This window comes from Sphaerulina musiva (assembly GCF_000320565.1).
Source record: "Sphaerulina musiva SO2202 unplaced genomic scaffold SEPMUscaffold_7, whole genome shotgun sequence".
Classification (NCBI taxonomy): domain Eukaryota; kingdom Fungi; phylum Ascomycota; class Dothideomycetes; order Mycosphaerellales; family Mycosphaerellaceae; genus Sphaerulina; species Sphaerulina musiva.
In genome coordinates this window covers 469228-491930 of record NW_016017389.1, presented here as the reverse complement: position 1 = coordinate 491930, position 22703 = coordinate 469228, and the positions used below count along the sequence as shown (strand labels likewise).

At 50.6% G+C, this 22703-nt stretch overlaps 8 protein-coding genes across 8 annotated transcripts; 3 read left to right on the top strand and 5 right to left on the bottom strand.

Annotated features, from left to right (window-relative positions):
• Nucleotides 1–755: 755 nt before the first annotated feature.
• On the bottom strand, nt 756–1655 carry SEPMUDRAFT_134346 (uncharacterized protein; the record flags this gene model as incomplete). Its single annotated transcript, XM_016902634.1, has 3 exons — nt 1220–1655; nt 1034–1162; nt 756–974 (listed from the first exon to the last, which is right to left on the bottom strand). The coding sequence occupies exons 1-3, from the start codon at nt 1301–1303 to the stop codon at nt 756–758; spliced, it is 432 nt and encodes a 143-aa protein (XP_016759258.1). The 5' UTR covers nt 1304–1655.
• Nucleotides 1656–1862: 207 nt separating this feature from the next.
• Nucleotides 1863–7238, top strand: SEPMUDRAFT_150148 (P-loop containing nucleoside triphosphate hydrolase protein). The gene has a single exon (XM_016905987.1). The coding sequence runs from the start codon at nt 2093–2095 to the stop codon at nt 6842–6844; it is 4752 nt and encodes a 1583-aa protein (XP_016759257.1). The 5' UTR covers nt 1863–2092; the 3' UTR covers nt 6845–7238.
• Nucleotides 7239–7524: 286 nt separating this feature from the next.
• SEPMUDRAFT_150147 (uncharacterized protein) lies at nt 7525–9423 on the top strand. Its single transcript, XM_016905986.1, has 3 exons — nt 7525–7717; nt 7779–8007; nt 8060–9423. The coding sequence occupies exons 1-3, from the start codon at nt 7562–7564 to the stop codon at nt 8425–8427; spliced, it is 753 nt and encodes a 250-aa protein (XP_016759256.1). The 5' UTR covers nt 7525–7561; the 3' UTR covers nt 8428–9423.
• A 269-nt stretch (nt 9424–9692) lies between these two features.
• Nucleotides 9693–11947, top strand: SEPMUDRAFT_142621 (cytochrome P450; the record flags this gene model as incomplete). The annotated part of the gene is made up of 4 exons (XM_016903009.1): nt 9693–9742; nt 10109–10281; nt 10393–10826; nt 10907–11947. 4 exons carry the CDS (start codon nt 9693–9695, stop codon nt 11945–11947), a joined length of 1698 nt encoding a protein of 565 aa, XP_016759255.1.
• Nucleotides 11948–12961: 1014 nt separating this feature from the next.
• Nucleotides 12962–14455, bottom strand: SEPMUDRAFT_47471 (S-adenosyl-L-methionine-dependent methyltransferase; the record flags this gene model as incomplete). The annotated part of the gene is made up of 2 exons (XM_016909034.1): nt 12962–13633; nt 14318–14455. Coding segments are annotated over 2 exons (810 nt in total), but the record flags the coding sequence as incomplete, so codon positions are not given.
• A 1861-nt stretch (nt 14456–16316) lies between these two features.
• SEPMUDRAFT_164700 (FAD/NAD(P)-binding domain-containing protein) lies at nt 16317–18522 on the bottom strand (the record flags this gene model as incomplete). Its single annotated transcript, XM_016908129.1, has 4 exons — nt 16317–17093; nt 17167–18016; nt 18170–18404; nt 18459–18522. 4 exons carry the CDS (start codon nt 18520–18522, stop codon nt 16317–16319), a joined length of 1926 nt encoding a protein of 641 aa, XP_016759253.1.
• A 211-nt stretch (nt 18523–18733) lies between these two features.
• Nucleotides 18734–19598, bottom strand: SEPMUDRAFT_150146 (uncharacterized protein). The gene is made up of 3 exons (XM_016905985.1): nt 19220–19598; nt 19043–19153; nt 18734–18890 (listed from the first exon to the last, which is right to left on the bottom strand). Exon 1 carries the CDS (start codon nt 19502–19504, stop codon nt 19235–19237), a length of 270 nt encoding a protein of 89 aa, XP_016759252.1. The 5' UTR covers nt 19505–19598; the 3' UTR covers nt 18734–18890; nt 19043–19153; nt 19220–19234.
• A 254-nt stretch (nt 19599–19852) lies between these two features.
• On the bottom strand, nt 19853–20851 carry SEPMUDRAFT_150144 (profilin II). Its single transcript, XM_016905984.1, has 3 exons — nt 20715–20851; nt 20371–20621; nt 19853–20222 (listed from the first exon to the last, which is right to left on the bottom strand). The coding sequence occupies exons 1-3, from the start codon at nt 20725–20727 to the stop codon at nt 20088–20090; spliced, it is 399 nt and encodes a 132-aa protein (XP_016759251.1). The 5' UTR covers nt 20728–20851; the 3' UTR covers nt 19853–20087.
• Nucleotides 20852–22703: the final 1852 nt, after the last annotated feature.

The following is a 22703-nucleotide window of genomic DNA, read 5'->3' as shown; positions in this document are numbered from 1 at the left end:
CAGTCCAGTCCAGTCCAGTCCACGAGCCTCAGCCACCACCACCACCACCCGCTGCTCCCAGTCCGAGAAAGCAGTACATCCCAGGTACCTGTACCCACCTAGCCCATCCCATCCCATTCTCATCCCATCCCACCCCAGCACAACCCACGTGTGTCCACAACAATCCGTGCGAAATACGACTTGGACGACTTGGACGACGACAACATCTTTGCAAGATCGTTCCGCTGCGTCGGTACAAGTACAAGTACATGTACATGTACCAAAGGTACTACAAACTACACGCCTTACCTAATAACATGTACATACCTAGGTACAACCTGCAAGTAGGTACGTACCTGAAGCTGAAGCCAGGCTTTGCTCATTCATCATCGTCATGTGAGAGGACTCCTCAGGGAGGCATAAGCGTGGGATTGTTTCAACTTTGTACCCTACTACATGTAGCTACCTGTAGTTCTGGGCTGCTCAAATCATCATCATCATCATCATCACTCTACAACGTGGTTTACCTGTACGAGTTAGTATGGAACTTTAGGTATTATGATGTCTGTAACTACATGACCATGTCAGGTACGTACCTACATGTAGGTATGATAGTGACTTGGAAGTCATGCTATGTGTAAGTACATGTAGGCATGTACATGGAGATCTGAGCCACAACGCGGGATAGACGAGGTAGAATAGAGCAGAGACGTCAAGGTCCCTTGGAACTGATCGTGGCAGGAGCCTCATGTGTTCATGCAATCATATTTCATTCATTACTTTTGAGCTTGCTCTTCAACCTCGCTGTGAGGCTGCCCTTCCGGGGTGTCTGTCCCTTCTTTGCACTCTCCATATCCTGCATCTGCGTCTGCATCCGTGCCTGCGCTCGAAATGCTCTCGCTGCTCTTGCGTCTGCTGGGTTCGCCTGATTCCCTCTCGACCACCACGGGCCCGTAATGCTCCGCATGCTCGCCAGGCTCGTGAGACTCGTCGTGCTGGCGTTACTCTGTCACTTGGACAATTTCTGGGCTTGCTCGTCGACTGTGCTTTCCACTGGTCCCTTGCCGCTGCCGGTGGTACCCGTCACTTGAGCCTGGCCAGTGGAGCCGATGCCCTCACCTGCCTCTGGCTCTGGCGCTGGTGCAGCCTTGCCGGAGCGGTCGACACCGGAGGAAGTAGGCTGCTGTGAGAATGGGTCAGCCGGGGTGAGGTCAAGGTGGGAGAAGGCGGATCAGCGTACCTCGTTACCTTGCGGCGCACCGTGCTGGATGTTGTGGCCGGCCTCCTCAGCATTGTGAGAGTGTCCTGATCCGTCGCGAGGCATCGTGGTAGGTTTGATATGGAATTGGCGCGGTGTGGCAGATGGAAGTGGATGTCTGGTTGGTGTGTGTGTGTGTGCTTGATGGAATGGTAGCGGAAGAAGACACAGGAATTGTATCTCTGGGAGCTACCTCGTAGCTATAAGTACCTTCCAGTGACTTGTACCTGCAATGGAGTTGAACGTTCCACAGTCACCATGATATCAGAGTGGATCTCGCCATCACTCCCATGGGACGACATTACGTCTTGGGAAGTGTGATCCCGGCTGCTCTGATGGGGGACATGTTGGCCATGCTACCTCATACGCAGAGAACAGCTCTTGCAGGTAGGAGGTTGTACCTTGCTAATGTAGTCTCGAGGGGACTCTGGATAGTTCAGGGAGAGGAGTGATGTGATGACAGATAGGTGGAGCCTTGGAGGTAGGATCAGAGGAGAGAGAGGAAGGCAGATGGCCCGTGCATCAGCGGAGCGGCAGGGCAGCTCCCGCCGACTGCTGGTATCCAAAAAAAAATTATCATGTTCAACTACGCGTCGCACGCCTCGCGTCCCATTGTCTATGTACAGTGTACAGTACTTTATTCCCATCAGATGTCAGATGCATACATGCCCGTGCATGCATTGTGATTCGGCCATGTCATGCCCGCATCGGTCTTCACTTCACTCCCCTTAATAGCCCTATTCCCCTAGGCTCGGCTCGGCATGTTTGCCTGACCACGAGTACCTGCCTACCTACCCAGCTTCTCCTGTTTTGCCGTGAAAGACCACCGACTACCTGAGGCAGTATCGAGGCGACATGGCAATTTTCCACCTCCCGCCAGCGTTACGACTTCAAATGCTATCCCGGTCGTTGCTTGTCAAGCCGTACATCTTGGCATCAGGACGTGGAATTCGGCCATCAGCAGCCCTTTGCTCTTCTCGGGACCGTGGCCGCCCATACGCCACTGTGCGTACCAACAACAACAAAAGAACTGTGGGCAAGACCCAAGCCCGTCCATCGCGACCGGCCGACCACCGTCACGGCGGCCTGCCCCCCAAACGGAATCAAGCCATGACGAGAGCACGAAAGGCGAATGACAAGCGCTCCCAAGGGAGCAAGTCCGAGAAAACAGCTGTTCTGTCACATGTTTCTAAGAAGTCGTCGACGAAGCACAGTCCCGTACGGCGCGAGAGTTCTCGTCGCTCCGAGAAGCGGCGAACGCAGCAGCAGCAGCAGCAGCAGCAGCAGCCTCGTCCAGGCAGGATCCCGACGTCACCAAGCGCCACTGCTGAAGGAGACCTGGTTGACGACGCGTCGGAATCCCAGGCTAACAGCGCTCGAGTCGACTTCAAATATGTACAAGATCATATGCAAATACCGTCAGCTTCAGACTACCCAGATGCCACGCTTGAAATCCGGAACGCACTGAGCCTACTCAAACCGAACCTTCTGCGCGGAGTCTTCGATACATACTTACGGAAGAAGCTCAAAGTCATTGAGAACTACGAGGAAGTAACTAAAGGTTGGCTATGTGAACTGACTCTGGATGCTCCTGGGGACTTTCAGCAATGCGTGACCGGCGTTGGTGCCACAAAGTCCCAAGCCGCCAATGCCGCGTACGTGTATACTCTCTCGAGATTGCATACATCGGGCATGCTTGCTGCACTCCTGTCCCCGGCTACGATGGAACCCATGGAGCCGCGGAAAGAACAGTACCCTGGTGCTCCCCCTCTGCTGTTTGAGCCGGCACACACTGCCAGCATTATGCATAATATCTTGGCTGCCAGAGCCCCAAAGACCATTCAAAGCGGCGACTACGAAGCACATGCAGATAAATCTGCCACTTTTACCCTACGCCTCGACATACCAGGCATAGCCGACGCATCCGCCACTGGCCGTGGGACCAACAAAACGATGGCGAAACGCGCGGCGTGGGTGGCCATGCTGAATCGTCTTCACACTCATGGAGCATTACAACAGATCTTGCCTCAGGTTCAGATCAGTCCGTATCGGCCAGACGACCACAACGAGTCGAAAGTCTTCATTCGTGACGAGTCCGAGATTGAGCTGGTGGAGCTAGACCGGTACACGGTGGACCAAGAGAAGAACGCGACACTCGACATTTACAACTATGCGGCCCGGTATGGCGCTATTCCTCAATTCAAAACGCAATTTGCGCAGCATGTCAGACGACGAGCATCCAGGGCAAAGTCAAGGCAAACGGTAGTACAGGCATCTATCAGACTGCCGGAACATGGTATACATGTGGTCACGCGAGGGAAAGACGTAGCCACCGCCGAAGCTGCGGCTGCACTCTCGTTCAAGCGGGAGGCGGAAAAGCAGCAGACCGAGCAGGAACACCCGAGGAACCCACTACCTGGTTATGAGTTCTTGACGACTGATTCTGCCCAAGATTTTCTTGAGTGGTTTAGAAGACTGCAATCAAGCACGACTCTGGAGCTCGAGCTCTCAATCGTGAATTATGCCGGAGTCAGCGCCAACAGAGCCCGAGTCTTAGTCGACGGGTCAGTTCTAGGTGATTCAACCATGCGCGCAAAGAAGGCTGCGCAGAGCTCGGCATATTTGATGGCTGCGGTTGCAATTGCAAATAATCACCCTGAACAGATGGCTCAATGGGTCGAGAGAAAGAAGAATGGTGAGGCCCGGCGCCCTATGTACTCTCTGTCCATGCCAATCGATAGCCGGATTTCCGATATGATGCGAGAGACTTTGGTCAGTGCTCGCCAGGCTGGCCTCCCAGACCAGCGAGAAACTTTTGGCGCGGAAGAGGCCACCCGAAAGACACTTCAGTCACGGCATCGTTACTTGTCGTCGGAGGCGAGAGATCTCGCCTGTGAAGTTCATCAGGAAAGCCTCAAACGATTTAATAGTGATTCACGCCTCGTACAGCTGCGAAATACCAAAGCTGGTCTACCAATGAGTCAATATACCGATCAGGTCGTGGACCTGGTCTCGAGTGACGTGTATAGCATCATCATAGGTGCGACAGGCTCTGGTAAAACGACACAGGTGCCTCAGATCTTTCTTGATCACGCGATCAAGAGCGGGAAGGGAGGATATTGCGACATCATTTGCACGCAGCCACGACGTCTTGCTGCCTCATCAGTCGCGCAGCGTGTAGCAGCAGAGCGGGACGAGACGATCGGGACATCCGTGGGGTACCAGGTCAGAGGTGAGGTACAGCTTCCTCGATTCGGTGGATCGATCACGTATTGTACAACGGGCATCTTGCTAGAGCAGCTCAAGTGGAACACCGACGATATCATGGACAATGTATCGCACCTGGTGATTGACGAAGTCCATGAGAGGGACATTTTTGTGGATTTCCTGTTGATCATCCTGAAAAAAGCGGTGAAGGCTCGACAGGAAGCTGGCAAGAAAGTACCTCATATCGTCTTGATGTCTGCAACGTTGGATCAGAAGCTCTTCTCGGAGTACTTGCCCAATACCAAAGATGGCAAGACCGTGCCCTGCGCTGCACTCAGCGTACCCGGGCGAACATTTCCAGTGACAGAGACGTACCTGGAGGAGCTCGTTCAGGACATTACAAGTACACACAAATCCGAGTTCCAGTCGTTGGTGAGGGGGGATAAAGGCGTATCGCAAGAGTACCTCGATGCCGAACTGAATTTTGCGCAGAGCTCCAATGGTGCAGCACCGGTCATCATTGACTGGAAGCGACAATACGAGGCTGACGCAGATTCTGAAGGATCCTCGCCAGGAGCACAAAGGATAGAGTCTCTTGTGCCGGTCCGCTTGTTGACTGCCGCGCTGGCTCACATATGTACCAAGAGCGATGATGGCGCCATTCTGGCGTTTCTCCCTGGTCTCCAGGAGATATCTGCAACGATGGAGTTTCTGGTGCAACACCCCATCTTTGGTGTCGATTTTAACGATACATCAAAGTTCAAAATCATGCCTCTGCACTCCAGCATTCCTCCGGATCAACAGAAGCTGATCTTTGAGCCGTCGCCGCCCGGCTGTCGTAAGATTATCCTTGCCACCAACATTGCCGAGACTTCAGTGACAGTTCCCGACGTCAAGTACGTGGTCGATTTAGGCAAATTACGCGAGAAGCGATACGATCAAGTCAAGCGCATCACAGAGCTGCAGACCGTCTGGGAAAGTAACTCGAATGCTCGACAACGTGCTGGCCGAGCTGGAAGAGTCTCACAGGGAAATTACTATGCTTTGTTCACTCAACAGCGCAGGCAAGCGATGTCTGCATCGGGCCAAGCTGAGCTGCTTCGGAGTGATCTACAGGAGACATGTCTCTCAATCAAGGCGCAAGGCTTCCAAGAACCTGTAGCTGAATTTCTTGCTGACGCTATCGAGCCGCCACCGACCAAAGCCGTCAGCCTTGCGGTAGAGAACTTGAAGAGCATCGAAGCGTTCACGCCGGATGAGGAGTTGACCTCGCTGGGTCGCATCCTTTCCCGGTTGCCCGTTCATCCTGAATTGGGCAACATGGTGCTTCTGGGCATCGTCTTCCGTTGCCTCGATCCCATGATCATCAGCAGTTGCATGGCTAGCGAGCGGACGCTTTTCGTCAAGCCACTTGGCGTTGCACGCTCCATCGCGAGACGAAAGCACGAAGTGTACGCCCAGGATGATTCAGACCATCTTGCCTACATTAATGCCTTCAGGGACTTGAGAACCCAGTTATACGAAAAAGGCCAATCGGGCACGTTTGCTTACGCCCATGATCGCTTTCTGCATTTTGGAGCCTTCAAGTCGGTGGACCAGACCACACGCTTAGTCGAACAGGCATTGCGTGAGGCTGGCCTTGTCGACATGTCCCATCAAGACCGCAGCAATAAGTACCAGCTTGGCGGCGATGCGTTGAATGCAAACTCGAACAATACTGCTTTACTCAAAGCATTGACACTTGCGGGCGTCTATCCCAATATTGCTGTCCGTCGCGCCATGACCAGATCGCCGGTTCACCGAACGGCCAGCGAAGACAATGTCATGATGCACCCCAGTAGCATGAACGCGAGTTCTGGCAAACCTGCGGTTTCTGAGACGGATCAGATCTATGCATTCAGCACACTCGCTCGAAGTGTCTCGGGCGACAGCCTTTTCATACGCGACAGCACGTTCGTGACACCACTGATGGCTTTCCTGTTCGGTGGACGTGTGCAGACAGAAACATACAAAACCTTGGTGATGGACAAATGGTTGCCATTCGCGCCCGCTGCTTTGAACACTGAGTTCGTGGTGAGACTATGTTTGGAGTTCCGTAAGGCAAAAGACAGGATGTTGTATGGCGCCTTCAAGGAGATGAGCAATCCTCACACAGTCAAGACACAAGCCCGTGCGAGGGAGATATTTGCTGCGGGGTTAGTCAATATTCTCAGCGCATCCGAAGCTCGACGAGGAAAGATGAGTGTAGGGTATCCGGAATCCTGGCAAAAGCGTCGGTCCCACGTATCCAATGATTTTCAGGGTCGTGGGCAGAGTGAAGGGGGGAGGTTCGCTAACAGAAGCGACGATGTGAGAAACCAGGCGAGTGGCGAAGGGAGGCCGCTAGTCCGCTTCCACTAGGAGACTTCGGGCACAGGCTACCCAGGAAGCCTGTCGCAGACCGATGGCCACAGAAGACCGAAAAGCGAATGGGACCAGTCATGGTGCTGGAGTCGACCAGACGGCGGACTGTTGAGTTCTGCTGTGTGTTCTCGGCAGCGAGAATGGGCTGCTCGCATAGCATTTACAGCAAGTGAAATCACAGTAGATGATGCATCTGCAGAATTGCCCAATGTAGGATATGAGGAGTATGTCGTACCCACGGTGACAGGGACGATTGGATATGTGGACTAGGCGTTCATGTCTGGCCACGGTCGCTTCGTGATGCATAGCGAGGAAGATGGTTAAAATACCCCTGTATGTGTATATTTCACTGTGATAGATACTAGACTTTGTACAATCAACTCTACTTACCACATGTTCTTTACGCACTGTGTACAACATGTACTTGACCTACATGTCCATGTATAGGTACCAGGTACACTCTCCAGGAGAGTCATGGTCGTGTTGTTGTCGTGTGTGGGGCGGGTTCAAGGCTTGGCACATCGTTGATTGGCTGAAACATTTGATACTGGCAACGCGCGCAAATACAGGTATCAGCGCTCACTCACTCCTTCCTTCCTACTGACACCAACAACCGCTGAGCACACTTTTTCCGAGCACACTTTTCTCTAGTGCTCCAGAACTCATACCCGATCAAACACATACGCACCCTCACCACCACTCACGTCGCTAGTCATGTCTCGCGGAGGTCGTGGCGGCCTCGCAGGCGGTGCCGGCAGAATGGGCGGCAAAGACCTGCCATTCACAGTCGACGCCGACCTCGAGGATCAAGTGCTCGCGTACCACAACGAGATGAACGATGAGGAAGAATGGACGAAGACGCTCTACCCGGTATGTTGTTATCACATCCCCATGTTACTACAGTACTGGACTGACACAGACGCGACTCCAGCCCATGAACATCTTCCACGCCCCGCCACCCACTGCTCGCGAGAAGCGACTCGTGAGCGCCCTCCGGGAATACCGCAACGCCGCGCGCAATGGACCGTACTTTATCGACTCTCCGGCTGCGGGCAAGCGCGACCTCGCAGAGTTCAACGCCTTTGAAGACGTCGCCACCTACAGTAACAAGCGTGCTAAGCCGACTGGTGGTCTGCCGAATCTGAAGAAACTGCCGATCGGTGAGCCTCAGCTGCAACTTTCGCGCTCCACCCTGCTAACGAATTGTCCCAGTCAAGAGCCTTTTGCCGCGCGAGTTGTGGGACTTGTGCGACGACGACGACGAGGAGAACGGAACAACAGAAGGCGAGGCCCCAAAGAAGAACCTCAACTTCCTCAAGAAGAAACGCCTCGACAAACTCGCGCAATTTGATGACGATGCCGACGATGCCGCCGCTGCTGACAAGGATGATGACGACGAAGTCAACGAGAACGAAGACGGCGGAGAAGACGAGGTCGAAGAGCTCCGCGACGACGACTTCTCCGAGGACGACGACGATCTCGGCAACGACTACAACGCCGAGAAGTACTTTGACGATGGCGACGGAGCCGACGATGATGGCGACGGAGGAGATGGCGGTGGCGGCGAAGACGCATGGTAAATTCGTGGCAGCGTTTCTTGATCAACCTGATGGGTCTGATCAAGCATCTCTCTTATTCCCCTTGCATCAATGCCCTTTCCGTGAGACATCAATGTCGTGCGTCCATTCTCCTGCGAGTCTGGATGCACGTCTAGCGAAGCAGGAGTTTCTGGGCTAGGGACAAAGCTATCCTGAATAGCGAGGATGCTACTCTGATGGGTAAGGAGAGAGCGTCTTCTACGCTAGAGGACTGCAGTCTCGCCATGTCATCAGACAATATAGTGAAGATACTACATTGTCGAGCTGTGGGCAGCTGCAGTTCTTGGCGGCAGGAAGTGTTCCTGGAACCTCGAACGCTCGTCGAAGCGTGTCACCACCCCCTTTTCGTATATCTCTTTCCGTCTCCATGCTACTCTCGCTCGGAATCCTCTCCGGCCCATTGCAACGTGAGCTCCGAGTTCCTAACACCCCAGTGCAGTAACGAATTCGTGCCAGAAGTGCCAGGTGCTCGCGCTCTACCTCCGAAGGGAAAACGAGTCAAGCAGTATTCCAGCTGGAAGCACCCCTGGGGCTATCCCCACCGCTACAAAGATCCTTTTTGTGCAAGAAGTAGAGCTGCTGATGCCGCCGATCATCTGGAGCACCGTCAGCGGGAGCTGGCTGGCCGGCCAGGACCACTTGACGAGGAGGACCCGATGGCTTGACCTACTCACTCGCTCCCAACCAATTTTTGTTGGGTAGCCAGCCATTGTGCAGGCGCGAAAGAGAGATGCTTGGCATAATCGTGATGACTTGTTTACCTGTACGAGTCTTCTCGACAAGCGGCTTCGTTGCTTTTACCAGATGAGCAGCAGATGGATGTTTCTTGGTGCTCGGATAGAAGCCTGTGTTGGTATGGGTCAGAACCTGGGGGTCTTCTTCGTAGCCAATCAGGGAGCAAGGAATTTGAGGGGTGCCATGTGGGGTTACACGCCTCCTCTATCACCGTTCTTCAATTTTTCCATCATCCATTCTCCTATTTATACCTACCATACCTTATACTAACCGACAGTATTCCACGGACGTCACCACCAACTACTTGTATCTACTTTTATATCAGGAAGAGCTGCCACATCTGACAGACAGCATAGATTTTACGGTACAACCGCTGAATATACTAGACTAGCAGATGCACAACCAGCTATACTGCAGCTAATCCTGTAGCAAACGAGTCTAGTGCAGAGTGACAGCTTCACTTGTCTGCCATGCGTTCGGCCCGTATGCATGCAGCGTAGCGGGGCGAGGCGATGCGAGGCGAGGCGAGACGGTTCAGGTCAGATCACCTTACTACTGTACAGTCAGTAAAGAAAACATAGCACACAGCAAACTATTAGCCTGAAACTCACTGGGGGGAGGGCCCTCATACATGCCTTATCTTGCCTACTGAGGAGAGTTTTGTCCTTTCTCTCTCTCTCTCTCTCTCCCCTTCAACAACATTATTATTATCTATTCGATATTCGATATTCATTATTACATCCCCTCCATCTCCCTCTCTGTCTCTGTCTCGCTCTCACCACCCCCTCCCTCCCTCCACCACGCACGCACGGCAGGATAAAGAAAGAAAGAGAAAGAGAGAAAAAAAAAGGAGAACAATGCTCGCAATCCCTCCCACAATTCTCCCCATCCCAACTAGCTGGGCCTCTGCAGCATGGATCTCCAGCAGCCTATTTCTCATCTATCTCGCCAGTCTCGTCATCTATCGTCTCTACTGGAGTCCCCTAGCGAAAATCCCTGGTCCGAAATTGGCCGCAGCGACTTTTTGGTATGAGTTTTATTATGATGTGATTCGACGGGGGAGGTATACGTGGAAAATTGGAGAGTTGCATGAAGAATATGGTATGTTTATCAGGGGGTTTTTGGTTTGGATGGAAGAGAGTGGGAGGGGGAGATACGGTTTTTTGGTATTTTTTGCTGACTTTATATGAAAATGATGAATTTTCTTTTCAGGCCCCATTGTGCGAATCAATCCATTCGAAGTACACATCAACGATCCGGATTATTATCATCACATCTACTCGGGACCTTCCAAACGTCGAGAGAAATGGGCTTGGTCGGCAGCTATGTTTGGGACATCTTCTTCGCATTTTTCTACTGTACCGCATGAATTGCATCGTAGACGACGCGCACCGTTGAATCATTTCTTCTCTCGCGCATCCGTGCTGCGACTCGAGCCCATGGTGAGAGATGTGGTGGAGCACTTGTGTTCGCGGCTCGAAGGCTTTCGAGATACCAAAGAGCCTGTGAATCTGAGACATGCGTTTGCGGCCGTGGCAATGGATGTGGTGACGGAATATGCATTTGGGACGAGCTATAAATGTCTGGAAGATCCGTTGTTTGCTCCCATGTGGCCTGAAGCTGTCGATTCGGTTTCTGAGCAGAGTGTGAGTACTTTTTGTTTTCTACAAGGATGCCTCCTTTGCACAAAGCCATGACTGACGTAAATGTGGAATGACGACTATAGCATCTCAATAAGCAATTTCCATGGCTACTGCCACTCATGCGTCGAACACCTCTCTGGCTCGTGGAGAAACTCAATCCGCATATTATGCGCCTTATCAAACTCCAAATCGACCTCTCCATTCAAGTCCAAAAACTCATGACGACAACAACAGACCAACAACAACAAGATCAATCCAACGCAAACAAAACCCCCTCCTCCTCTTCCTCCTCCCACCCCACAATTTTCCACGAACTTCTCCAACCCGATTCTCTCCTCCCCACCCAAGACCGCACCCTCACCCATCTCGTCGGCGAAGCCCAAGCCATCGTCGCAGCAGGCCAAGTCACCACCACGCATTTCCTCAACACCACTGCTTTTCACATTTTATCCCAACCGAAAATCCTCTCGACCCTGCAAAAGGAATTGAATACCGCCATCTCATCATCATCACCACCAAAAGATGGAGAAGATGAAACATTTCTCCCTCCTCTCCAAATCTTAGAACAACTCCCCTATCTCTCCGCCATAATTCTCGAAGGCTATCGTCTTTCCTACGGCGTCACGCATCGTTTACAAAGAATTTCTCCGGATGAGGATTTGATTTATGAGGATCAAAGAAATAAAAATGAAAATGAAAATGAAAAGAAAAAGAAAAATGAGGATAAAATTTATGTGATTCCCAGAGGTACTCCAATGAGTATGACATCCATTTTCATGCATGAGAATCCCGAGATTTTTCCTCGTCCAAAGGAGTTTGAGCCGGAGAGATGGCTTGATGATAATTCTCCTTCTTCTCCTTCTGATGGTTCGTCTTCTGCTGATGATGGTGCGAAAAAACATCTATCGAATTATCTGGTCAATTTCAGTAAAGGCACACGAGGATGTCTAGGACAACATTTAGCATCTGCGGAAATCCATCTGACGCTCGCGGCGATTTTTAGTGGGAAAAGGTTTGAGTTGGAATTGTATCAGACGACGCGAGAGGATGTTGATGTGGAACATGATTTTTTTAATCCGCAGCCGAAAAAGGGGGCGGTGGGGGTTAGGGTTTTTGTGAATTAGAGGGGAAGGGGGAAAGATGAGATGGGAGAGATGGGAGGGATGGGAGAGATGGGAAGAGATGAGAAAAGATGAGAAGAGAGGGAAAAAAGAGAAAAGATGAAGAAATATTCGGGTGAGAGAGAAAAGGGGTTATTATAAACGTCGGGCCAATAAATTTTAAACGTCGGGCCTAAAGTTTGCCTTAGGCCGCATTATGTACCTAAGGCAGAATATTCGTATGTTACCTGCTTCTATAACGAGAGCGACGAGACAAGACGAGAGCGACGAGACAAGACGAGAGCGACGAGACAAGACGAGAGCGACGAGAGCGACGAGGGCAACGAGACAAGACGAGACGAGGGCGACGAGACAAGACGAGACGAGCGCGACGAGACAAGACGAGACGAGGGCGACGAGACAAGACGAGACGAGCGCGACGAGACAAGACGAGACGAGGGCGACGAGACAAGACGAGACGAGCGCGACGAGACAAGACGAGACGAGCGCGACGAGACAAGACGAGACGAGCGCGACGAGACAAGACGAGACGAGGGCGACGAGACAAGACGAGACGAGCGCGACGAGACAAGACGAGACGAGCGCGACGAGACAAGACGAGACGAGCGCGACGAGACAAGACGAGACAAGCGCAACGAGACCGACGAGACGCGACGAGACCGACGAGATACAACGAGACCGACAAGATACGACGAGACCGACGAGACGCAACGCGACGAGAGCGACGCGACGTAACGTAACGTAACGAGGGCGACGAGAGCGACGAGAGGAACAAGAGCAACGAGAGGAACGAGACGCAAAATACCTACCTAGAAAGGAGAGAGAGAGAGAGATAGAATACCTAAGAGAAATAGTTTAAGATATTCTCTGCCTAAGGCAAACTTTGGGCCCGACGTTTAAAATTTATTGGCCCGACGTTTATAAAGGCCCCAAGAAAAGATGAGAAAAAAAAAAGACAAATATATTCTTTTTTTTTCTTTTCTTCTTTTTTTTTGGCTCGCTATGGCGACTATACGACTATGCATCCAAAGGTTTACGCCCATAAACAATACTCCCACTCGTATACGAATGAATACTCTTATCGCGAAAACCCGCTCTCACATGGGCCAAAAACACCTGAGTTTCCTCATACGTCCAACCCAAAATCCTGGTCATGAGCGCCATGGTCCAACCCTCAATACCCTGAAAAGCCTCCAACAAATGCCATTTACCAATTTCCTTCAACTTCTTCTCTGCGGCCCACGGTCCCAAAGGCATTTTAAACCTCTTCTCCACCGTATCCACAAACCCCGCCTGATCAATCAATTCCTTCTGGAATTCCCAAATGCGAAACGTCCGACCCATTTTCTCGCCCGCTTCAATATATGATTTGGAGGCTTGATGGAAAACGTGTCCTGGGGGGATGGAATTGTCGTCTGTGCGCCAACAGACGCTGTATTCGACTTGTTCGAAATATCCTCCGGGTTTGAGGTGGGCGTAGACGCGGGAGTAGAGTTCGGGCCAGGAGGCGATGGAGCCGTAGAGGCAGCGGATGTGGATGAAGTCGAATTGGCCTTCGGAGAAGGTCCAGGGTTCGGTGCAGTCGTCGACTTGGAAGCGGAGGTTGGGTGGGACCCAGTGGGGTTGGATGGGGGAGATGTCTGTTGCGATTACTTGGGCGTTGGGGTTTTCGTCTGCGAAGTCGATGGCCTGGGAAGGGGGTTGGTTAGCGAGTTTGACATGGAGCAAGATATGATTTAGGCGATGGTTATGATGGTCATTTGTTTTCTTCTTTCTCTTCTTTTTCTTCTTTTTCTTCTTTTTCTTCTTTTTCTTCTTTTTCTTCTTTTTCTTCTTTTTCTTCTTTTTCTTCTTTTTCTTCTTTTTCTTCTTTTTCTTCTTTTCCTTTCCCTTTTCCTTTTCTCTTTTCTTTTCTTTCGTCTTTTCTTTTCTTTTCTCTTCTTTTCTTTTCTCATCTTTTCCTTTTCTCTTTCTCTCTTTTTCTTTTCTCTTCTTCTCTTCTTTTCTTTCCCCTCCCCTCCCCCCTTCCCCTTTAAACCTTATTCCCCCTTTTCCTTTTCCTTCCCCCCCTTTCCCTTCTCCTTTCCCTACCCCACTCGCAAAAAAAGAGGAAAATCAGGAAAATGAGAAAAAATGAGAAAAAATGAGAGAAAATGAGAAAAAATGAGAGAAAAGAGAGGGAAAAAGAGGGAAAAAGAGAGAGAAAGAGAAAAAAGAGAAAAAAGAGAAAAAAGAGAAGAAAGAGAAGAAAGAGAAGAAAATAAACAAGAAGAAAAGAGAAAAAAAGAGAACCCCCCCCCCCTTCCTCCCCCCGAAAAAAGAAAAGAAAAAGAAAAAAAAAAAAAAAAAAGAAAAGAAAAGAAAAAAACATACCCACAACCCCGTCCCCGTACCCACATCCAACACCATCTGCGGCTCCCTTATCGGCGCCAAATGCAATTTCCCATCCAACAACAACAAAAAAATATGATGAGCAATATCCAATTGATCATTTTGATCTTCGTCATTCGGAGCCCAATATTCTTCTTTATTGGCAGCATAGCGTCGACCGTTTTCGTAGCGGAAGGCGGCGATGGAGGATGTGAGGGATGTTGTTTCGCTTTCTCTGGATAAGAGTTTAGGGGGGGAAGGTGAGGTGAGTGGGGGGGGGACGAACACTTCGGAACCTTCTCCTTCGTAGGCGGAGTCGATGTCTGTTGCTGTTGCTGCTGCTGCTGCTTCGGGGATTTCGGGCTGGAGGAAGGGAAGGGAAGTTGGTTAGTGGTGGTTTGGAGAGGTAATTGTACTGTGGTGTGATCATGATGAATATGAGGAGGATGATGAGTAAAGAAAGAGAGCTTCTTACAGCGGGAGTGATGGTATTCTGCCCATCTGCGTCCTCCATGTTCACTGACTGTCTGCTTGCTTGCCTGTTTGTCTGTCTATCTGTCAAACACAATAATGAATAATAAAGAATAAAGAATAAAAGATCCCTCCAAAGAGGAAGCTTCAATCTTCTCTCTAGTAAGCAGCGACAGCAACAACAGCGGATAAGACGTCTTCCCTCTTCTATCTATCTATCAATCAATCAATCAATCAAACCAAACCAAACCAAACCAAACAAACCTGCTTATCCACCAACCAGTCAGTCAGCCAGTCAGCCTTGTTCATGCACTGCACTATTCACTCCTAACAACCTCTAGCCCACCTCACCCTACCCAGCTAGTTAGCGAGCGAGGTAAGGTGAGGTAAGGTAGATACATATAGCCTAGCGAGGGTACATACAAGTAACTAGGCTACAGAATCCTACCGTGACTCGTCCTACGTAGCGGTTAAAAAAAGGGAAAAGAAAAAAGAGACGAGCCGAGGAAGCATTTACTGCATTTACCACATCCGTTCTAAACGCAACAAAAAATGTCTTACTCAAGTCTCACTCACAGAGTCACAGCAGGAAACTACTTTCCTCCCAATCTACCTCCTAATCCCAAACCAGCAAATTACGCGGCACAATGCACACAAAATGCTGGCAAATCTTCGGCTCGTCTATCGTCCCTCTCGTTGTTAGGCGGGGTTTCTCCTATCGGATCGGCAAATCAACTCAACTCTGCTTTGCGCTAGAAAAGGAAGAAGAAGGAAGAAAGAAGGAAAGAAGGAAGAAGCGGGGGCGGGCGGGCGGACGGCTCGCATGTAGTGCCTGAGTGTTACACTTCAAGTTGTATAGACAGGGCAGGGCAGGGTAGGGTAGGGTAGGGTAGGGTAGGGTAGGAGGATATATTAAATTGTCTTGGAATAAAGAGGACGGGTATTGAGGTACGTAAGAAAGTGAGTGAAACGCTATATAGAAGAACGGGCAATGTAGAAACGCTTGCCTCTTTGAAAGATTTATAGATCAAGCTCGGAGAGAATTCCGAGATATAAATACAAAAAGAAAAAAACAGAAAAGAAAAGAAAAGAAAAAGAAAAGAAAAAGAAAAAGAAAAAGAAAAGAAAGAATCTTAGTAGTTCGCTCGTACTTCTACTCGTACTACCCCGGTAGCTACCTCCTACCTCCTACCTCCTAGCTCCTATACTCTAACTACCCTTAGCTAGCCTTATCGCTCTCGATTTCTATCGAGATGTATATATAATAAGATAAATACAAAGACAAAGACAAGTCGGATAGCGGTTCGATATATATATATAGCTAACCTAGTAAGAGGGAAGGGGAGGAGGGGGAGACGAGACGAGCTACGGTATCTGCCGTATGTATTGTTCGATTGGTAGTCGTAGTAGTAGTAGGTAGGTTATAGATAAGAGCAGTTTGGGACGGGTATAGGTATTAGTATTGGTGTTGGTATTGGTATAGGTAGGTATAGGTAGACCACCAACTCCCCTAGCCCATCATAAGAAATTCCTAAGAAACCTCCAACCCCTCCAACGCCCCTCGACCTCTCCATTCCCTCAACACCTCTTCATAATCCAAATACCCCTGTCCCCAAATCGCTTTCGCACGCGCAGTCTCCGCTTGTTCCTGAGGAGATTGTCGATCCGCTTCTCCTTCGGCATTGAAATAACTGGGTGTACAGCCTGCCATGGTAGAGAGTTTGTGTGCGTGGCCTGCGACGCGGTCGGCCCAGTTGTTACAGGCAGTGGAGGTGGGTTCGATGATGGTGGCAGTAGTAGTAGTAGTGGGGTTATGTTTTGCTGTGGTAGAGGTGGTGGTGGAGGAGGAGGAGGAGGAGGAGGTGAGTTTTCTCCGCTCCGCTTCGCGAATCATGTACGCGATATGTGTAGCTTGTGCGTCTAGACGTTGAGTCTGGTTGACGCCGACGCCGGCTTGGGCGAGGCCTGGGAAGAAGAGGTTGGGAAAGTGTTGGGCGATGGTGCCGTGGAGGGTGAGGAGTTGGGAGGCTTGGAAGCGAGTTTCCATGTTTTCCTGCGCTTTGCCGAGGACGGTGATGTCGGCTTTGCCGGCGACGGAATCGGAAAGGGGGTTGCCGTAGCCGGATGCCCAGATGATGATGTCGATGGGGTATTCTTTGCCATCGTGTTGGATGCCGTTGGGGGTCAGGGCTTGGACGCCTTTGCCTGCGGTGTCGACGAGGTAGACGTTGGGTTGGTTGAATGCGACGAGGTAGTCGTCGTGATATGTGGGACGCTTGCACCAGCCAGGGTACCAGGCTTGGAGTTTCTAGGAATGGGAGGTCAGTATACATAGGTCGTGTCAAGGTCTTTCAACAATTCTCTCGTCTGCTGCAACTTACGAGAGCAGTATCCTGATCCTCAACCACGTCCAGAACCCTCTGCCGGACCCGATCCGATCGCGTGTCATCCATCTGATTCATCGAATCCAACCACTCCTTCACCTCCTCAGGCTTCACCGCAGTCGGACCACCCCACGCACCACTCAACGTCGGCATCTTCGACATCCCATCATCCACCATATTCACCTGCGGCAAATTCTCCACGCCCTCGGTAAACTGTTGGAAATTCCTACTCCGCTCCGCCTGCCAACCTTTCTTCGCCGCAATCTTCTTCTCCCACTCCTCCGGATCCGTATCGCGATTTCCACGCTCGTCCACCGCCGATGCAGTCCGCTGAAACACATACAGTTCCTTCGCATATCGAGCGGTAGCAGGTACAACTTGTATCGCCGTCGCACCCGTCCCCACCAACGCAACCCTCTTCCCTTCCAACCCACTCAGCACCGGATGTGCAGGCGAACCACCAGTCACATCGTAATTCCATCGTCCAGTATGGATCATCTTTCCCTTGAACTCTGCCAAACCAGGTAGATCCGGAATCTTGGGAGCTTTGAGACCTCCCGAAGCAATGACCACATAATCTGCCGTGAATGTGACCGATTTTTCTTCGCCCCCTTTGGGTTGCGCAGATACTTCACATACCCAGTGTGAGGACGTCTCATCCCACGAAAGAGACTTGCCTCGAGTTTGAAACATGGCACGATGCTGTAAACCGAATTTCTCCGCGACAAGTTCCAGCGCGTGTCGGATTTCTTCTCCGCTGGAGTATTTTCGCTTGGGCATGTAGCCTGTTTCTTCAAGGAAGGGGATGTAAATGTAGGACTCTACATCGCACATCAAGCCGGGGTATCTGGAGCAGAGGCACACGCATATGAAGGTCAGAATTTCAATGTTCATCAGATAAAGAAGAAGAAGAAAGACTTCTTGAACCTTCTCAACATCTCCTCCAACCAAGCAACCACGACAAGATCAACCCTAGGTATAAATGGAAAACCTCACTTACCGATTATGATACCAAGTTCCCCCAAACCCACCCGCCGGATCCACAACAACCAACTCATCCACACTCTGCACCGCACCTTCCAGAATCGCCCTCACAGCAGCACAGATACCTCCAATACCCGCTCCAAAAATGGCAAGCTTGACATGATGATTTCCTCCGCCTCCTCCTCCCCCGTCTTCTTCGGCGACATTAACAGGAGCATAGTTGATTTTCGTGCCCGCGGGAATCCAAGGATCTTCGGCGGGGATGTATTGGGTGGTTTGTTCAGGAGAGAGATATTGTCCGAGACCTTTGGCATGGAGACGTTTGTCGCGTTCGGCGTGGTAGCGCTCTTGGTTGGTGGAGATGGTCATAATCTGTTTTCTTGGGGGGCGGGATTCGTTTGTTCCTTTCTTTCTTTCTTCCTTTCTTCTATTCTATCCTCTCTCTCTCTGTGTGTGTAAAAGACTAAGACGGGCTTTTCTCTGCTATTGCAAGGGGTTGTGGAAATGTTCGTAGGAGAGAAAAAAAGAGGCAAAAAACAAAGTACCCAAGATCGATCGACCTGTATGATGATGTTGTAGTATGAAATTGGGTGGATAGACAACTAAACCCCGCTTGCCGCCACTTGGAAGATCCAACAAGCCTCAATGATGGAATCGAAGAGGGGAGAGAGTGTGTTATTTCCGAGCTGGAACAACTCAATGCGGGCTGGTGCGGGCAGAGCTGTGCTACCTTCTACCTACATCAAGCCATCTTAGCGTTTACCAACCCAATGGTTTCTAGTTTTTTTTTTGTGTGTGTGCGAAAACGTGGGAAGAGAAGAGCTGTCTACAGCGCAAGCGCCTGTTTGTCGAATGGACTGCAGGCCCGTATACTGTAGAGAATTCATACCTGCTTAGGTAGTGTTGAATACTTGCCTCTCCATGCTGGACTACGCTTCGCTTTCGTGCTTCAGTTGGGCAGCAGCTACGTTCGACATGAACTCGAAGATTCATATTCTGTCTAGAGGGGTCTGCAGTTAGCGCGATAGTGATGAGTGATAGACCACCTCAGTTCAAAGACCAGTACCTAGAGAAAGCTGCGTCACATTGGAGCCGCGTACAATAGTAGTAGAAAGAGCATTCCCGTGGCTCTCACATTATCCCCAGTACCCTCATCTCCATGATGGTCACCGCCAGTCATCCCGGCCAAAGCCCTCGGCAGCGGCTTGACAGGCACAGAATAAACATAATTCGGTGCCATCAAATCCGAGATACGTTCTGCGTATCGCGTCTGCTCACATCTCCAACGAAGTCTGACAGCACTTCCACGCTCCGCATCCCGGCACTGACGACACAGTGTAGGCGTAGACATTATCGCTTGCTAGCAGTTCGTGACCTCCAGGATCTCCTCATGTTGTGAAGGGTGTGTCCAGTCCGAAGGAGATTCACGAGAGGGTGACGACTGCTTCCATGGCAAGGGTGTCGAAGATGATGGGTGGTCAGAATCCTTCTGGGAGAGCGAGGGATAATGTGCCATGGCTGAGCGGCGCAGGAGCGTGGGGGCGGTGAGGGATGGGCGCGGGTTTAGGGTTAGATCAGTCAACGTCAACCTTTCTTCGACCTCGCAGCTGTCGTCGGGGCCGTTGGCTGTCTTGCCAGTGTTGTGTCTCGCACGAGCGAACTGACGGAGCTCGAAAAGAGCAGAAAGGTCCAGGCGGACTTTGAAGGACAGCCTTTCATGGAAGAGCTATACAACTACAATGTATGCACGCAGATCTGTCCTTCCTCGCTCATCTAAGAAGCGATAGGATAGAGGTATGATCCAGCCTGTCTGTCTCCGAGCTCTCTTTCATGATTCGTGTAATGCACATAGCGCCTCATCCACCCGCTCACGCAAAATGCCGCAACTCATCTTCTTCATATCCTGCTTGGCCACTCAAGTGGTCTGGAGTAGACTAGTATCCGACCCCAATCAAGTAATCTCCCAGCTGCTCCACCGTGTTGGTAGCAGCTCCAGGCTGAACTGTCTCCGGGTAGTGCGCAACGAGAATTGCCTGTGTCGTCTTGACAAGAACAACACCTTCGCGGCCCTGTTACCCCCCACACACAGATTAGCATTGTCATGACATCCTACTCTCTTTCCTCGTCATCCCCATCCCGCCCCATCCATCACCAGGATGGAGGTTGCTCGTGCGGAGCCACCGGTATATAGTCCACCAGCGCGGGGTATTTTCTCACCTTCTTGCCATATATACTCCTGTCATCCGCCTTGATGACCACAAAGCGCTCGCCAGCAATATGCAGACCCTCACTCTGCACCTTCTTCACGCCATCGGTGCCCTCGTCCTTGTATGCCGCTACGACTGCCTGCATTTCCTGTGGCGACACTGTGAAACCGGCAGAGGTGGCCCACACGCTGTTGCCTTCGCTGTTGAAGATGGCGGCCTTGTCGAGGTTCTCGGTGCCTACGAGGGAAGTGTCGACATATGCTGGAAAGGTGACTTCGGTGTCAGTTTCTCTTTCTCTCTGCAGTGCAGTGCTGGTGGGGTTGTTGAACTGCTGGCTTGCTACTAGGTACTGACCTTGCCAAGACATGGTTGGGATGTGGAAGTGTCTGTTGAGTTGTTGCTGAAGAGACTGAGTGAGGGGGGGATGCAAGTAAGTATTTGCAGTGTGTGGGTGGGTGGGTAGGTGGGTGTGAGGGAGAAAAGAGGGCGATGAGGGAAATTCGAAGATGGTCGTCGGTCAAAGTTCAGTCACAATGTTTCGCTACTCTCTAGACACGAGCAAGACAGACCAGACCCTTGTTCAGAAGTCTGAAGCGAGCAGTCGGCGGGGTCAGCTTGAACTGATGAGGCTCCACCGACGGGAGGCTGAGGCCGAAACATTTCAACCACCTCTTCTTCCTCTTATCATCTCGTCCTCCTCATCTTCCTCATCTCCCCCATCTACAACATCCCTCCCTCTCCCACAGGACAACGTATCCATCTTGCTGCACAACCCTTTCGGCCTCCGGAAAAAGACGTACATGCCCTGATGCGAGCGCGTTAGTAACGATACCTAGATACCTAGTGGTACGGTACGGCATATTACTGCCATTCCACTGCCGAATGGCCAATCTCACAGTTCCGTGGCGCTTCCAGTTCCACTCTTCACGCCCAAAGTCCACTACATCTCATCTCTCCTGTAATCCTACAGAGGACGTGGAACTTCCACTCACTCCCAGATCCCAGGCCGATGGAGGCCACTGGCATGTAATGCAACCTACAGAGGAGGCGGCTACCCCCGATGCCTGCAACAGGTAAACACAGCAGACATGTTCCTGCTGTTGGGAGGAGCAGGGAAAATCGGCGGAAAAGGGCAAATGGCAAGAAGCTGGATTACAGAATTTAACATCGACTTTGCTATAGCAGCTCTCAAGAGCCGATCGAAGAGACCAAGAAAGAAAGCATCATTTCATGCTGTGAAGCTAAGGGGGGGTTTTTGATGCATCTTAGAAGCACATCAATTTCGATATGAGCTTCACCCCAAAACACTGCTAGTACAAGCTGTTCAGACGAAATTGTGAATAACCCATCACCCCTCCAAGCCATTGTAGTCCTCAAGTAGGTATCAGTAAGGTAAGGTAGACACAGTATCCTGCAAGACTCACAAGCCCTCCTCTCCCTCAACACTATACCCTCAAAACACCACTTTCGACATGGATGGGGTCTCTCTACCTTCCGCTCAATCTGCACACAATAACTTTTTATAATAATAAACAACACAGGGTGCGCGCGTGCGCGCGTGCGTAGCAACGTAGACAACTCTGTTCAATAATTACATGTAGGTACCTGTACAATGATGTACACCTCATGTATTTTATTGAATTATACGTCATCGTCAGGCTCACAGCCCTTGTCTAGGAGAGATAGCATCCAAAGGGCTAGAAATTTCGGCAATGTTTGCGATTCGACGATAATGCTGCTGATGATGATGATGATGATGAGAAAAGTTGCTTGGAAAAAAAGACTGTCTTTATTAGGAGTAGGTGGGATGATAATATGTAAGATAATGTGTATTGTATTGTATAGTGAATAGTTGAGGTAGGTAGGTAGTGCTCGGCCTTCGGCCAGCTATATAGGTACTGTTTGAGGGAGGGAGGGAGGGTCCTAAGACGTACATGATAGCAATAGGAGGTCGGCGAGGTTAGTACATAATATAGGTACACTATTACACCGAAGATACTGTACTGTATATACTTATATGTACTGTATGTACAGTGTACTTCCCTCGCTGTTTTACTTAGACTTTTTTTTCCCTTACTGATATACCTACCTCTTACCTGCCTTTTGAAGATTGATCGCTGCGAGATAAAAGGTCGCGGGTTCTCGGCGAGGGGATTTAGTAGCAGATATCGGCGTTGCATCGTATGCTGCAGAACTCTCTATCAATCAATCAATCAATCAATCAATCAATCGCGTGAGAGCGTAATGTTGGTCGACAAACACCGTCAGGTAGTATATTCAACGTAAGAAATTCCATCTCATCTTCGTGTACATACCTTATGTATATTGCAGGCCCTACTCCGC

Excerpts from the sequence above, each read along its gene's own strand:
- SEPMUDRAFT_150148 (XM_016905987.1), top strand. The coding sequence starts at position 2,093 with ATGGCAATTTTCCACCTCCCGCCAGCGTTACGACTTCAAATGCTATCC.
- SEPMUDRAFT_150147 (XM_016905986.1), top strand. The coding sequence starts at position 7,562 with ATGTCTCGCGGAGGTCGTGGCGGCCTCGCAGGCGGTGCCGGCAGAATG. Across the intron at positions 7,718-7,778 it reads GGACGAAGACGCTCTACCCG|CCCATGAACATCTTCCACGC; the intron begins GTATGTTGTTAT and ends ACGCGACTCCAG. Across the intron at positions 8,008-8,059 it reads TCTGAAGAAACTGCCGATCG|TCAAGAGCCTTTTGCCGCGC; the intron begins GTGAGCCTCAGC and ends GAATTGTCCCAG.
- SEPMUDRAFT_150144 (XM_016905984.1), bottom strand. Across the intron at positions 20,223-20,370 it reads GGAGTATATATGGCAAGAAG|GGCCGCGAAGGTGTTGTTCT; the intron begins GTGAGAAAATAC and ends GGGGGGTAACAG.
- SEPMUDRAFT_150146 (XM_016905985.1), bottom strand. The coding sequence starts at position 19,504 with ATGTCTACGCCTACACTGTGTCGTCAGTGCCGGGATGCGGAGCGTGGA.